The 16,108-nt window shown below is 37.3% G+C and overlaps 2 protein-coding genes across 4 annotated transcripts; one reads left to right on the top strand and one right to left on the bottom strand.

Moving 5' to 3' along the window:
• Positions 1–309: 309 nt before the first annotated feature.
• Positions 310–1,382, top strand: LOC117789184 (peroxisomal membrane protein 2). The gene is made up of 3 exons (XM_034628267.1): positions 310–503; positions 567–825; positions 893–1,382. Exons 1-3 carry the CDS (start codon positions 415–417, stop codon positions 1,115–1,117), a joined length of 573 nt encoding a protein of 190 aa, XP_034484158.1. The 5' UTR covers positions 310–414; the 3' UTR covers positions 1,118–1,382.
• LOC117789175 (serine/arginine repetitive matrix protein 2) lies at positions 1,370–15,855 on the bottom strand. Of its 3 annotated transcripts, none has more exons than XM_034628251.1 (10): positions 15,495–15,855; positions 14,147–14,248; positions 10,050–10,430; positions 9,915–9,977; positions 8,563–8,716; positions 6,899–6,969; positions 5,243–6,833; positions 3,843–4,030; positions 2,725–2,934; positions 1,370–2,027 (listed from the first exon to the last, which is right to left on the bottom strand). In XM_034628251.1, exons 1-10 carry the CDS (start codon positions 15,731–15,733, stop codon positions 1,826–1,828), a joined length of 3,201 nt encoding a protein of 1,066 aa, XP_034484142.1. In that variant the 5' UTR covers positions 15,734–15,855; the 3' UTR covers positions 1,370–1,825. The 3 variants fall into 3 exon arrangements, with proteins under 3 accessions (XP_034484142.1, XP_034484143.1, XP_034484144.1); XM_034628252.1 differs by lacking the exon at positions 1,370–2,027 and adding an exon at positions 2,184–2,550 and having other exon boundaries at positions 15,495–15,853; XM_034628253.1 differs by lacking the exons at positions 1,370–2,027; positions 2,725–2,934; positions 3,843–4,030; ... (1 more) ...; positions 6,899–6,969; positions 8,563–8,716 and adding an exon at positions 9,338–9,540 and having other exon boundaries at positions 15,495–15,832.
• Positions 15,856–16,108: the final 253 nt, after the last annotated feature.

The following is a 16,108-nucleotide window of genomic DNA, read 5'->3' as shown; positions in this document are numbered from 1 at the left end:
AGCACTGACAGTCTGCCATAGGTTCATTTGAACCAACACAAATTTAAACACAAAATTCAAACAGCGCTCAACTTAAATTATTTAAGTTTTTAGCAATAATTAAGCAACAAATTAACAACTTTCAGATCTAAATGGGTTTATGGGAAATTGATCACAAGATGAAAATGGGCTTAAATTCGTGAAGCTGCCAACTTATTTTTTTGGTGCGATATGCATTTAAAACAAGTTGGCAGTGCTGTCTGCAGGTGTGCATATTATTTGGTTCAGTGTTTTATCACCGCTTCAACCGTTTGGTTAGTAAGATTTTGTGTTGTTATCAGTTGTGTGGCGGCGTACTTTGAACTTTGCACTTTGCAAAGTAAAACTGCATATTGAAAGTATTAAAAAATTCAATTAATTTACAGCAGCATCAGCATGTCACTCTCAAGGCCGTTGTACTCGCTCTTTGGCAGCTATTTGGAGCAGCTTTTCAATCATCCTGTGCGCACAAAATGCGTAACGGCGTAAGTGTTTACAACTGTTCCGATTTTGTTTACAGGGTATTAATGTTATTATGTGCATTGCAGTTGCTTTTTGGCCACCACAGCGAATGTCACCTCCCAGCGCATTTCGGGCGCCAAGAAACTGAATCAACACAGCGTCTTTGCTTATGGTTTGTTTGGATTAATCTTTGGCGGCACTATTCCACATTATTTTTATCAGATTGTGGAACGTTTGTTTAGTCATGATCTGCGCTTCAGAAAGTTCTTCTTGTTCCTGTCGGAGCGTTTAGCTTTTGCGCCACTTTATCAGTTTTTGTCACTCTATTTCCTCTCGCTGTTCGAGGTAAGTTTCTTAATGATGCACTCTATGGGAGCATACATAATTAATGATGATTACTTCTAAATTATAGGGCAACTCTCACAGTGTTGCTATCAAGAATGTGGAGAAGCTTTACTGGCCCGTGCTGAGTGCCAATTGGCGTTACCTGTCGCTGGCTGTATATCTGAATATTGCCTATGTGCCGCCCATGTTCCGCTCCATTAGCTCCGGCATTATTGCCTTCATCTGGGTGATTTATATTGCCCAGAAACGTCGTCGTCATCAGGAGAAACTGGCAGCCGAGAAGTCCAAATAAGCACATTCCCTTTTATCTATATATATACATTTATATATATATATTCTTATGCATATGGCGTTAGTTTAACGATGAGCTTGTTGATAACGCTGGACTCTTAACTGTTTTATCTGCCCCGGGGATTCAAAGGTTTCCAACGAGGCCAATAATATTAGTGTGTACGTGTGTGTGTATATGTTTGTGTTCATTTAAGATTAGCATCTTATCGCCTCAAAAACCTATTTTTGTATATCCATAATAAAAAAATATGCATTTGAAATGGCAACAAATAATAGTTAATATTTATTTTTAAAAACGCAGCTTAAAACTAGCAAATAATCGAGCATGTTCGAGTATCATTGGCATAATAATTATAATATACTTTTCTGGTCGTGACTAGATTATGAATTAGCTACAGTAATGTTATAGAAACGCCTAGTTTAAACAATAATACAACTTAGTTATATGGAATGTGTCTAAAACAAAACACAACAACTAGCTTAAAGGATAGGAGTGTCTCTGTGCATATGGTGACTATATATATAAAACTCTTTGTCCTGACTCACTGACTGATCAATGCACAGCCCAGACCATAAGGCCCAGGAGGCTGAAATTTTCACACAACATAGCTAAGACAATTTTATATATACTTATATATATCTGACTAGTATGATTTGATGATTTGCCTCACAGCTCGCCGCACATCTTGCGCAGCGATTCGTGTAACACTCAAAAAGCAATCGCCGATGGACTTCGACTATGGTGCATTGGTGTGCCGGAAATTGGAGGTGAGCCAGGTGAGCTGGCGCGACTGAAGCAACTGGAGCAGCAGCTGGAGGCGTCATTGTCCACATGGTCGTCGCCATCGCCATTGCCAATACCCCCCTCCGCGTTCGACTTGTGATGATAGGGTATAGGTCGCTTTCGCGCACTGCAACAATTAAAGTTCAGATTAGATAAAAGTTAAACCATTTTAATAAATGAAAAAATAAAAATAAAAACTCAATTGAAAACTTACCAAACTGAAAATTGTAATCAACAGAAATGAAAGGAAACTAAATCCTTTTTTAAAGAAAGATAAATGTAATAAAATCGTAGATGACATAATTTATTGTGCACACAAACAAAATGTGTTTTTTGCATTAACTAAATAGCATTACAAGTATTTAGATAATCATAATCAAGATATTACAATACATTTTACAAGCAGCCTACAGAGAATACAGAGAAAATAATTATATGTATATTGCATTAAAAAAAGCCAATTTGTTTATATAAAAAATGAGAGATAATAAAATATAATTGTAATTATTTCCTGAGTCAGCTGTAAGAAAAGAAAATTAATTGAACAAAAATCTGGCGTTTGCTAAAAATTATGAATTTGTTTAGATTGGAAATGGATGCAACTGAAGAGGTCAACCTGCTAACGTCTTGTGCTTCGTGGGGAGCGACGGCTACAAAAATGCATTAATTAAAAATTAAAGTAAACAAATAAATATATTAGAATCCATAAATAAAAGTTTAAAAAAATATGAAAAAAACAATGCAGAGATTTAAAAAACTCTGCAAGGTTTAAATTAAATTAGCTGAAAGTTTAATCTTGATAAATTTCGCTGCTTGTAGTTCACCTTGTAATCCGACGTCTGTCCAGAAAGCTGGGCGAGCCGCGTCGTCTGGGTATGGATGGCGAGCGTGAGCCGGACTGTGATGTGCCGGAGCCGCTGCTGGAGGAGCTGCCGGAACTGCTGCGCGACGAGCAGCTGGAGCGGGACGAATGCGAGCCGGAGCGGGATCTGGAGCTGCCCGAACCACTACGACTGCTCGACGAGCTGTAACGTCTGCAAGTAAACAAGGAAGTTAAGTAATAAGTATCAGAGAGCGACTATACAATCTTTTAACTAATTTTTTAATTATGAATACAAAATGAAATGCTAATGAAGGGCACCAAATATAACTTTTAATATGTTAATATGGGTATCTTATAGGATTTTGTGATATTTTAAATACTTTACAGAATTTTAAATATTTTTTTGCACTTCATTTGATTTAATTAGCATAGAATTGTAATTTTTTAAAAAATCTAATTTGGCAAAATTTAAAAGTATGTCAAATACATATATCAAAAATAATTTTTAACATTCTTATGGACCAAATATAATTTTTATTATGTAATTCTTATTTTTTCTTTTAAAATATGTTGGTTTTTGTACATTTTACAATATTTTTAGGAGTTTATAGCATACAATTTATAATATATATATATTATAGTATTCTATTCATTCTATTTATTATATTTATGGTATATATGTGTGTGAATTCAAAAGTTGAATTTATGGAAAATTTGTAAAAACAATTTAATAACATAATTTTTCTACTCCTTTTTTTAATGCTCAAATTCGAAATTAGTTTTAATGATTAGAGTTAGAATTGACAAATGCACCAAAAACATTGTAAGTAGTAGCGAGAAGAATGGTAGTAGAAATGGATGGAATGGTAGCATTAATAGAAGTGGCAATAGTAATAGTAATAGTTGAAGTAAAAGTATTATAGTAGCAGTAGTAATAGAAATGGAGAAAGTGAAACTAAAAAATAGTAGTAAAAGTAGTCGCAATAGTAGAACTAATAAATAGTAGTAGCAACAGTAACAGTAATACTGTTAGTAGTGACAAAGGAGTAAATGTAGTAGGAATAGTATTAGAAAAGTAGTAACTGCTTAGTATAGTGTTGCTTGAGCTGCTGTACTTACGATCTGGAGCGGCTGTTGGAACGATGATGATGCCGTCCGCTGCTCGTGCGTCGTTTACTTCGGCTGCTGCGTCTCGAGCGGCTGCGACTGCGACGCGCCGCACTCTCAGCGGCAGCGACTGTGGCGGTCGACACCTTGGAGACAATGGCATCCACCAGCGTGCTGTCCGCGAGTGCCGCAACCAAAGGCTGTGGATCGTGAATTTTGAATGGTTTTATAACAATTTTCGGCTTATTCAACTGCTGATGATGATTACTATGATGATGATGATGATAGCTTAAATTATTAATGTTAGACGCTGCATTATAGCGACCATGTGGCATTGGATGACCCAACAATGCCAGACCGGCAGCGGCGGCGGCAGCAGCTGCCGCATTGGCGCCACCACCACCACCAACAGCAGCAGAAAGAGACAACAAACCGGCACCAGCAGCACCACCATGATGATGTCGACTGGCATGATGATGATGATGATGGTGTTGCAGACCAGGAGCAGCTGCCAACAGCGCATGCTGACCATAAAGATTGGGATTAAACATGTTCAAACTGCGCGGATCTCGTCGAGTTAATAAAGCTGGCAAGTTGTTATTGCTGCCGATGTTGCCGATGATGTTGTTGTTGTGCTGATTCTTGCAAATGTTGTAGTGTGTTGCCGTCAGCAATGGACCATGATTCAAGCGATTCGTCGTGCGATTGTATGTGCCCGGTGTGCCGGCCAAGAAAGGCAGCGCATTGGGATTAGTATGAGGAGCACCACCACCACCACCACCACATGCATGATTGTTATTGTTATTGTTGTTGTTGTTGTTATTATTGTTGTTATTGCTATGGTTATGATTATGGTTAGTATTATGTCTACTGTTGGGATTGTTATTCAGCGTGCGATTATGAAAAATCCGTTTCGTTTGATGATGTGGATGTTGTTGTGCATGTTGTTGCTGTCTATGATTGTATTTAGCTGTTGCTGTTGCTGCGCCTGCAAAGCTTGTTGTTGCTGTTGCAGCAGTTGCAATTGTTGCTGCGCTGGCGGCAGCAATTGTTGTTGCTGTTGTTGTTAGCAATGGACTCTTAACACCACCATTTGCAGCCACTTGGGGCGCTTTGCAAATTGGCGGCGTATTTGTGTCTCTCTTATGGCTAATCTCCGCCAGCTTTTGTTCCGTCAACGCTTCCAAAGGCGGCGGTGTTGTTGTTGCTGTTCTAGTTGTTGCTGTTGCTGTTGTCGTCGTCGTCGTCGCTGTTGTTATTGTTGGTGTTATTAAGCTTGTTGTTGTCGCTGTCGTTGTTGTTGTTGTTGTCAGTGGGTTAATTAAAGCGATTACATTGTTAGCAACAAGAAACTCATTTAGCGAATTACGTTTCGTCGTCATCGTCATCGTCATCAGAGAATCTCCACTTACTTCGCTGCCCTCGGCACCAGCAACATCCTTGGCATCGCTGCCATTCTTCTCCAGCGTTTTGTGCTTCTGCTTTGCCTTGGCCGCTATGCCGGATTTCAGCTGTTCCAGCATGCGCAACTCTTGCAATTCCTCGCGTTCCCGCTTTGTGTGCTGATAATCCTCGAGAGCGGCGACTCCGCTCGTCTCGGCATCGCTGCCATCGTCGCTTTGGGCACGCAGACGCACTACAGGCGCTGGTTTTGTGTTGCTCGCCCGCTTCTTGTCCTGTATAATGTCCTGATAACGCTCGGGATTCCGTTCCGCCGGCGAGTAGCGCAATTCCGATGAATTGGAGCTGCCGGAGCGTCGTTTGTTGGGTCTGGGACTTGGCGTGTTGCCCTTATCCTTGGCGCTGTCTTTCTCCTTCTCCTTCTCCTTTTCTCTCTCTTTCTCCTTGTTTCTGGAGCTGCGCTTTGGTGGCGTTGCGCGTTCCTTTTTCGGACTGCACACTTCCCGCTTCAGCTGCTCCGGCTGCTTTTTGGGTGACGGTGTGCCCGCCTCGCTGCGGGAGGAGGAGGAGGAACTGCTGCTGCTGGAGCTGCCCGATGCTGAGCTGGAGCTGGATGCTGCACGCTTGCGCTTTGTCAGCTCCACCATTACGGACTTTGTGCCAAGTATGTCATTAACAGTGTCCTCGGCTGCCTTGAAGGGATTAAAAGCGGGCGTCGATTTCTTGGGCGGCACAGCGTCAATGGAGCGACTACGTGGCTTCTTTTGGATTGGTGAACGGGAGCGGGAGCGCGAATAGCGTTCCATTTTACGGTTCTCACGCGACACGGAACGACGCTCGTTGCGACGTTCCTTGCTGCGTTCACGTCGCTGTGGACGCTCCTTGGACAGCTCTTTGCGTTGTCGCTCCTTGGATCGCGGACGTTCCTTGGAGCGTTGTCGCTCTTTGGAGCGCAATCTCTCCTTGGAGCGACGTCTGTCCTTAGAGCGTTGTCTGTCCTTCGATCTTTGTCTGTCTTTGGAGCGCAGTCTCTCTTTGGAACGTTGTCTCTCTTTCGACTTGGAGCGCAATCTCTCCTTGGAGCGTGCTCGCTCTTTAGAGCGCAATCTCTCCTTGGAGCGCACTCTCTCCTTTGATCGCTGTCTCTCCTTCTCTATTGACTGTTGTCTCTCCTTGGAGCGCACTCTGTCCTTGGAACGTTTGCGCTCTTTGGAGCGCTGTCTTTCCTTGATCCTTGGTTCCTTTGATCTTTGGCGTTCCTTTGACTTTTGTCGTTCCTTGGATCTCTCACGTTCTTTGGACTTTTGTCGCTGCTTCTGCTTGGAGCGCTGTCGATCCTTGGAACGTTGTCGTCTCTCCTTGGAGCGTTGTCGCTCCTTGGAACGTTTCCGCTCCGCATCTCGTCGCGGCGGAGTTCGTGTTGCCACCTGTCGCTCCTTTGACTTATGACGGCGACTGTCGACCGAGGAATCATTGCGTCGTCCCTTCGCATCCCTGCGTCGCTCCGGCGAACGACTGCGGTAGGGATTCTCCCGTGGTGTGCCATTGTCTTCAGCCGGAGCACGAGATTTGCCCGATTTCTTCTCCTTACGCGCTGGGGAACTGTAAACGTTAAAGTTTAAGATATGATTTGTATATTGGAATTAAGGGCATCACTTGCTACTCACTTGGAACGCGCCGAGTCCGTGGAGCTGGCACGTGCGCGATTCTTCTTCTTTAGTTTCTTATCGCGTTTCTTCTGCATAATAAAAGAGGGCAAATTATTAGCAAAAAGGAAGCATCAAGAACTAACGGCAACTTGCTAAAAGTCTAACTATTAGCAATATTTGTATTTGCTTAATTATTTATTAATATTATAAAACATTAGTCATTCAATATGTGATATGTGGCATATGATGCGAGTATATATGTTGAATATCTCAGATGGATTCTCGCTTTTTGGCATGATTCGAATATTTGACAGCGATTCTTTTTTTTTGCAGTGTTTTCTCAAGCGTTGTTCTTTCTTTCTTTTTATTTTTAAATTCTTTGAGGAAATTGATTATTGTTATTATTGTTGTTGTATGTACAGACTAGAATATTTTTAAAGAAAACAGACAAATGAAAGTACTTACAAAACTACAAGAGAGCCTTTGAAAGCTATCCTATATCAATGAAGCGCCAAGGGTTTTTATAAACAAAATATAAATTTTCTTTTTGTCGTTTCTTAAAAGTTACTTATAAATTGATTGGATTGGATTTTGTTTTTTTTTTTTTTTTCAAAAACTACATTTAAAACTCAAAATCTTACGCAATAATTTCAGAAAACAAAAACAGAATATTTAAAGAGTCTATGCACAAAGTTAACTCGGGAAAAGCTTACAAAATTTATATTAAATAATAATTATAGCTCTAAATTTTTCTCGGCTTTTCATAATTGTTATTTTCGATTCCTATCTATAAGTTAAATTTATGCATAGTCCTCCAAAATAAATCAAAATTTCGACTAGCTACATAAACTGAATAGAACTGAATCCAAATTGAAATGAAAACAGTTTAATAATACTAGATTGTGAATGCGTTTGAAGCCTTGTTTTTTACCTTTTACAATATTTTGTGGGGTGAATTTTGTATAGATTTTGTTTTCTTTACATTTATGTTATTTTGTTTTGTTTTTTTTTCGATCTTTTTACTATGTTTTATAATATTTGATTTATGTGGTAGATAATGCTTTATATGCAGGTAGACTTTATAAGTAGTTTCAGTACTTTGGTTATTTGTTATTAATTATTAGTAAATGTTTCATATTTTTGGTGGAAAAAAGAAGAAGTAAATAAGCAAGAGAAGAAATGGCGTATGTTTAATATTTGGTGAACAATTGAAAAACAACATAAAAACGATCAAGTCAATCGAGTTATCATCATATAATTATATATTTTTTTTTATATATATATAATACACACATACATATAGTATATATATATGTATATTTTTTTTTTTCAAAGAGATAGAGAGAAAGACAATAATATATTTGATTTCCATTGGGTTTCAGATGAATGTATACAATTGTTAGAGAAAGAATGTTACATCATATGGCTGAGGGTGTTATTATATATATCGTATTATATGGGCGATTATATAGAGAATTAGTAAGAGAGTGGTTAAGAGTTTATAAAAAGTTGAAAAAGACATGATCGAGTTGATTAAGCACAGGACATGCACTTTAACTGAGTTTTTTATCAAAACTTTATTTGAATTCTCTCTTTTTTTTTTTTTTTTTGGTAGGAATTAAGGGGAATTTCAACACTCATTACTTTGTCATTATAAATTTAGTATTATGCATTTGCATTACCTTATCCTTTTTGGCTTTCTTGCGTGCGCTCTTCAACTCACGTTCCGCATCGCTACTGTTCCCCTCATCATCCTCCGAATCCTTATCCTTATCGCTATCGGCGCTATCGCTGCCACTATATTTGCGCTTACGGGATTTCTTCTTTTTCGACTTACTGCAAATAGAATGGTATACATTTTATAAGATTAATCGCTGCACATATATCAAAAAATAGAGAGGGGACTCTATTAATTCATCTAGTAATTTTGGTCTGTCTAACTTCCATTTTGGCAGCAACATTAGAAACGTTTTTTGATTTTTTTTGTTATTTTGTTATAGGTTTGGTTAACTTGTGGTTTAGTGCTTTACCTTCAATCGAAATACTGCTCAAAATTGCATTGTCTTAATAAATAGTAGTAGGTAATAATAATAATAGAAAGAAAGATGAGAAAGTAATTTGCTTTTAATTGTTGCAAACACAGTTGGAATTCTATTCATTTTATTTATTTATTTTTTGTTTTCCTTCTTAAACTTTATGCTTGGTTTATTTGTTGTGTGAGTGTGTGTGTGTGTGTAGCTTTCTAACGGGTTTTCAATGATAAATAAATAATGTATTCGAATTTCTACTTACCCATTTTATTTTGTTATTATAAAAATGAAATGATTTGTAAGTAGGTTGTGTGTGTGTGTGTGTGTATTACTTTGGTTGTGCGAGTGTGTGTTAAAATATAGATAGTTAGAAAGATAGATAAATAGATAGAACCCTACACATATTATTTAAAACAAATAAAACGAGTTTTTTCTCTCTGCATTTCAGTTAACAAAGTATATTATAATACTTTAATCTGTTTTATGAAAACGCATTTGAAACATTTCATATAATTTCATTTTGTTGTTTATAAGTTTGGTTTTATAACTAAGTGTGTATTAGATGTGTGTATGCAAATTCATTAGTACATAACTTTTCGCTTCTTTTTACTTTCTTTCTCATATGAGTCCCTTTTGTGGTTTGAGTTTGAGTTTCAGTTTCAGTTTCAAATGCAATGTAAAAGAAGGAGTAGAGACGGAAAAACACAAAATGTATTAAGCAGTTGTTTTGTTAGTTTACAGGTTTTCGATTTTTCATCATTTCTCACGTTTTCAACAACAACAACATCAACAACAAACAACAATAGTTTTCAGATAGTAAGATAGATTAGACTAAATGAAAAACTAAGTTATAAACAGTTTTACAATGGAACTAAAAAGTATTTTATGAGTTTGACAAACAGGTTGAAAACAAAGTTAAAAAACTATATATGTAAAGTAGATTTTTAACAGAGGTCTACAATTTTGATAGGACTCGTGGGCTGCGCTTCCTTTCCGCTTCTTACCTTTCTTTCTTGTGCTTCTTGGACTTTTTCTTCTTGTCCTTTTTGCGCTCTGGACTTGCCGAACTGCAAATTAATTGGAATTCGAATTAGTATCTATCTGTATAGATTATAGCTTATTAATTATTTATCCATTACCTTTCCCTGGCGCGCTTCTTTTTCTTCTTTTTGTCAGACTTTGAGACATGCTCGCGCTCATCGCCACTGTTGGCCAATCCGGCATCCGACTTGCCAGCTGTGGCCTCATCCCGCTCCCGGGAAGGCGTACGCAATAGAGCATAACGTTTGCCCGTCTCCTTGTCCTTGCCTGCTGCTGCGGCCGCTGCCGCCGCTGCAAGGCTCTCACGCTGTGCGTCCAGCTCCTTTTGCAGTGCCACACTCTTGGCCAAATCCTCTTTGGCCTTGCGATCGCTATCAAAGCTGCTGCCCTCCACAAAGTACTCGGATATGTTGAATGCCTCACGCAACTTGGCGTTCTTCTGCTGCTGTGCCTCAGCTATTTGATGTGTTTCACGCACGCTGCAAATAGAATAAAAATAGAAGATTAGTTTAGGTTTACAGCAGGGCTTGCAAATAAACTATTATTTAATGAAATCCTACACAAATTTCTTAAGCAATAGAATATCCCAGAAATACTTTTTTTCTTAATTAAAACGATGGAAAACCCCAGTTTTCAGGCTATATAAGAGTTTAATTTAAACCTACAAAAATTACTTTAATGATCAAAAATCCCAAAGATACGTTTTCAGGCCGGAAAAGTATAAATATGTATTATAAAACTTAATTTTAACTCTAATATTTGATGTAAAGTAAAGAAATCAAAAGTTATATTTAATTTAACTTTAAAATATCACAAAATATTTTTTATAATCAATTTTATCATCATTACTTTATATATTTTACTCCCTATATTTGGCAGGAATATTTACTTTAAAATTACGATTTTATTTTGAATCAAACGTAAGAGTTGATATTGATTGTTGTGGCAAAATTAAGATATAATTTTACATTGTTAAACTATTATCGTTTTTGGGCTATATAAGAGTTTAATTAAAACCTACAAAAATTACTTAAATGATAGAAAATCCCAGATAAACGTTTTATGACTTGAAAGGTATAAATATTTATTATACAAATTAATTTTAACTCTAATATTTGATGTAAAGTGAAGAAATCTAAGGTATAATCAAATGTCAATATAAAATATCATAAAATTATTATTATAATCAGTTTTATTTTATTACTGCCTATTTTTAGAAGTATTATTTACTTTCATATAACTTCTTTTTTTTTTAATAAAAAAGTAAGAGTTGAAATTGATTGTTATGGTAAAAATAAAGAAATAATTTTCATTTGTAAAGCTATTATTGTTATGGTCTCTGGTTGAAGGTTAAGGGCAAGGTTTAGTTGTGGAGTAGACTACCTCGCCACGGCTGCACTGCCAGCGCCAAGAAGCAATGTCTCCAGCCATGTGCTGGATGAATGCTTCAGTAATTCGAGCAGCACCGGCAGCGCTTTGTTGCCATTGATATTATTGATTTTGGAGGTGGATGTGTATTTGGATGGTTGTGTTGAGTTGTTTGCCGTGTGTTTCAGTTCCCGTTCCCGTTTCCGTTGACTGGCATCAGCTGTTTGCTGGCTGTGCGCCTTCTCCTGCGGGCATTGCGTCATGGCTGGACTCTGACTGGACTGACAGACGCAGGCGCAGTCATTGGATTGCTTTCTCAGCTGAGCTGTGCGCCTGTTCTTCTTGGCGCCGCTTGCCAAAACCGGTGGCCTCAATGGCTTGAACTTCTTGGCCACAGCGGCATAGTTAAGTGCCGCCGCTGTTGTTGCCTGTGTTGCCGTGCTTGTGAAGTGGAAACTCTCATACTTGGCTATATACTCGCGATTGTCGTGTTGAAAGTATTGTGCCTTGCATTTCCTGCCACTCCCCAAAGTCGTTGCAGTGGCAGCCACACAGCCAATTACAGCCTGACTGTTGTTGTTGTTACTGTTGTTGTTGTTGCTGTTCTGGTTGCTGTTGTTGTTGTTACTGTTGTTGTTGCAGCCGGTTGCGTGTCCTGCGCGTTTGCGACGCTTGCGTCGTTTCTTGGCCCTAACCACATGCAACGTGGTGGATGCTTTTGTTGTTGTTGTTGTCGTTGTTGCTGTTGCTGCCGTGGATGTTGCCGCTGCCGCTGCCATTGTCGTTGCCGTGGTTGTTGTGCTCGTGTAGACTTCCGAGGAGAGCATTTCGTGTGGAGAGTTCAAGTTTCTTCAATAAGGGTTGCAACTTCAAAGTGGATGTGGCAAGTGGATGTTAACGCCTTATGCAGAGAGTGTTTTCAATGGATTATAAAATTTTATTTACTTATTATTTATTTTAAGTTTTGTATAAAATATTAAGCTCCACAATTTAAACAGGAAGACCGCGGATTTGTATGCTTTTAATTATTATATAAAATAAATTTATATTATTTTTCCACCTTATTATTTACTCTTTATTTTTTTAGAGATATTTTTTGTCCTTTTAATTTTTTATATATTATTATTATTTTATGTAATTTGTTTTGAAAGAGCGTGTGTGTTTTTACTATTATTTTATTCTTGTTCAGTTACAGTTCTTTTCCACAATATATATTTTTTATATTACTTAAAATTGGTTCAGGAAGAGCGCGGATTATACTTTTATCTTTTAATTTATCAACAATTTTAAATGTATATATTACTTTACAGTGTGTGTGTTAAAAAAATATATTTAACTATGAAAGTCTTTTTCACACAATTTTATATTAGTTTAAAGTTTACATTCCCACAATTTGTCAGTTATAAAATAATAATTGTAGTTTGTTTACCATATATATACTTTAAAAATTGTCCATAATCTGTTCAGAAAGACTGTAGATTTTAATAGTATATTAAATATTAATTTCAATTATAGTTTTACTTTCCACAATTTATTTTGGAAGACCGTGGATTATAATAGATTTAATTATATCTTAATAATTTAACTTTTATGTAAAATTATAATTTATTATTAGACACGTTTGTGAATTTATATAAATTTATGTTATCTTTTTGGTTGTTTCATATAAAAATATTTGCTTTATTTATTCATTAATTGGAAGACGTTGGATTATATTTTTATATAAAGTTTAACACTACATTTGTTGTTATTCACTTGTTTTTATTTTTAACGATTTGGAAGACGTTGCGATATATTTATATATTATTTTCTAATTTATATAAATAGCATTTGTTATGTTAATTAATTACTCCGTTTGCAGCGCATACGTTTGACTCCGTTTAGCGACTAAGACTAAAACTAATTACGTGCTAAGTTTTGGAAGACTTATTTAGTGATTTGTTGCTTTCAGTTGAGTGGTTCAAGTGTGGTGCTCACATTACAGTGTCCATTTATCCACTCTGCTCCACATTGATGAGCTTAATGCTCCAATTCAACACTTGACACTTGCATTTGCATTTTAATTTGCAATTTAATTCATCCACAACGTTAGCAACCACTAGTTAAATACAACGACAGACAACGACATGGCTAATCCACTGACTGGTGGTTCCTCCTCCTCTTTGGTGGTGTTGGACGCCAGCTGGATGCATTTACATGTTTTCTTGGATTTGTGCTTTTAGCTGAGCACTTGAGGGGCTTGATTTGCATTTGCCTTGCCCACATTTTCAACTGTTTTTCAATTGTTTTTCATGCTGCCAGTTTATGTGTCAACTATTGATTTTTCCAGTGCCACAAGAGGCGCTCCAGAGATGCCTTCTGGCTGCCAAAATGTTGCATGCTGCATGCAGTCGTTGTCAAGGGCACTTTTAACAGGTCGTTTTGCTTTTATTGCTATTATTTATATATATATTTTATTATAATTTATTTATATTTAGTATTTCCTGAGCGCGTCTGCCAAGCGCTTTCATTATGTGCATTGGCTTTGGAAGACTTGAAGTGACTGAGAGTAAAAATCTTTGCAGCAGCTTTTTTCTCTACAACTCGACGCGACTGTCGAAGTGGGGAAGTGTGACCTGAAGTAGGGTGGATTGTGGGGTGGGTTGGGGTTTTTCAGAGGCGTGCTGTGCGCAGCCGGAAACTAATGCCGTTGACAGCTGGCAGAGATTTTGACACGCGTTTTGTTCAAGCGTTTATTGATTTCTCAACACTGGGCGCCCAATTTATGTTTAAATTACATAATTCGCACTTAACAACTAACTTAATTTAGTTAAACTATAATACTTACGCTACGCGTCCAAATTCATCCTTTGCCAAATCGGTTTTGCCTTGTCCCATTAATTTCTGACGATACGAGTCCACCTGCAATTTAATGTCCTCCGGCGCACGTCTGTTTCGAAATTAAACAATAATTATTGGAAAATTCTTTATATTTGGATTGCCTGTTATACCTCTAAGACTAAGCTTTGTTTTAATAAATTGACACTTTAAAAATGCAATTAAATTGTTTATAAAGTTGCACTACTTTTAATGTAATTTCGTTTGATTGTTTTTTAAAAATTGTCCGCCTTGTGTTTAGTGCGGATGTGCTCTATTGAAATAATCTCTACAACTGAAATGCAGTTTTTCACCACCAGTTTCAGTTCGGTTCAGTTCAGCGCAGACCAGGCTCAAAATCGGGCACCAGAAGAGCGCCAGAGCGCAGCTACAGTTAGTCAAGTAATTATGATGACAAAAAAATAAACATGTTTCATTTTATTTTTAAATAGCATTCCTTTGTTCTTAACAATTTTTTTATAATAATAAAATAATAATAATTTTTTTATAGTTGGAATAATGTAAGATAATATTTCAGGTTATTGAATTTAAAAACCTTTACTCGTTATTTTTTAACGCCTATTAGGACTTTGTTTGCATTTATTGAGAATTAATCTATGAATAAATGTATAAATTAATATACTTAACTTTCATATGTATAAGTATTGAAGATTTATCTGTGGACTTTAAATAGCTTGTTGATATAGAACATAATTTTGTGGAATATTGTCATATTATTTTCAACTTGGAAATATTTATTTATGAAAAATTATGTAGAAACTGTTCGTATGCTAAATTCGATTAAATAAATAATTGTTGGTATGCTAAATTAATTCGATTAATTAAATAAATAATTCAATTATATTTCCAAAAGAAAATTGCCCAAGATGTGAATATTTGAGCTACTTTGTCTTAAAATTTCCTGCAAATTTGCCCAAACGTGTTATTCATTTGGTCAAAACAATTACTTGACATACTGTATGTGTCGCTGAGAGGGAGGAGGGTTAGGTGGTGTGGTGCGTGTGGCTTTAGTCGAAGGGTTGGTTTGGTGGTGGATGTCAGGCGCGTGTGCGTTGCGTTCGTTCTCTGCTACCAGGCGCCGAATGTAAACACGGGCAACAGAAATAGCAACAACAACAACCACAACAGCAGCAGCAGTAGAAATAATGTAAATAGTAGCACGCTGCTGCAGGAGATTGCTGCATTCACAGAGAATGTGCAGAGTTTGGGCCACCAGTGTTATATAACAGCAATATTGCACTACATGCCACAACTAACATTGTCCACTGTTATATTAAACTTAAATATTCTGATCTTACCCTTGTTTCTCTAGTATTTCCTCGAATTCAATGCACTTGACCTCGATGCGACGCTTGCGATCGTGATCCAGTATCTCTTTGTTGGGCGGACGATTCAGTTGTGCGTCCAACTTCTTGGAATCGTCCTCGGCACGATAGTCCTTGTCCTTTTTGCCCGGACGCACAAACGCCCAATTCCGTTGCACATGGCCATTGGTGCCGGAGCCTCGCGGCGTGGTCAACCCAATACCATTGTACATGTTGAGCGGCGCCTTTGCTCCTGTTTGCTTGCTAGCTCAGATGCGTTAAACGTTTGTTATTTACGGTTGCATTCAGCGTCTCCCAAACGTTTCCAAATTTCGCAGCTGCTGCTCCGCCAAATGTGCAGTTTGCAATCACCAGAAAAATCGATTTTGAGCGACAGACGACGCCGTCAATGCAACCGTGTGTATCGATATATTTTTGTAGCAAACGATACTATCGCCAGTGCAATTGCTGTCATCAGTGCTGCCATTTTTGGAGAATAAACATAGCTGTTTCTGGCTGGAATGCACTTTTGCATACTTTTAGAGCAAAAAATAATAGCGAAACATGTTCAGCTATGTTATATATATTTAAATAAATATTTTAAATAG

The sequence above is a fragment of the Drosophila innubila genome, assembly GCF_004354385.1.
Source record: "Drosophila innubila isolate TH190305 chromosome 3L unlocalized genomic scaffold, UK_Dinn_1.0 0_D_3L, whole genome shotgun sequence".
NCBI classification, from domain to species: Eukaryota; Metazoa; Arthropoda; class Insecta; order Diptera; family Drosophilidae; genus Drosophila; species Drosophila innubila.
Note: the sequence above shows the minus strand (reverse complement) of the source record. Positions and strands in the feature narration are given on the sequence as shown.

Excerpts from the sequence above, each read along its gene's own strand:
- LOC117789184 (XM_034628267.1), top strand. The coding sequence starts at position 415 with ATGTCACTCTCAAGGCCGTTGTACTCGCTCTTTGGCAGCTATTTGGAG. Across the intron at positions 504-566 it reads CGCACAAAATGCGTAACGGC|TTGCTTTTTGGCCACCACAG; the intron begins GTAAGTGTTTAC and ends TGTGCATTGCAG. Across the intron at positions 826-892 it reads ATTTCCTCTCGCTGTTCGAG|GGCAACTCTCACAGTGTTGC; the intron begins GTAAGTTTCTTA and ends TCTAAATTATAG.
- LOC117789175 (XM_034628251.1), bottom strand. The coding sequence starts at position 15,733 with ATGTACAATGGTATTGGGTTGACCACGCCGCGAGGCTCCGGCACCAAT. Across the intron at positions 9,978-10,049 it reads AAGAAGCGCGCCAGGGAAAG|TTCGGCAAGTCCAGAGCGCA; the intron begins GTAATGGATAAA and ends ATTAATTTGCAG. Across the intron at positions 2,028-2,724 it reads GACAGACGTCGGATTACAAG|TGCGCGAAAGCGACCTATAC; the intron begins GTGAACTACAAG and ends TAATTGTTGCAG.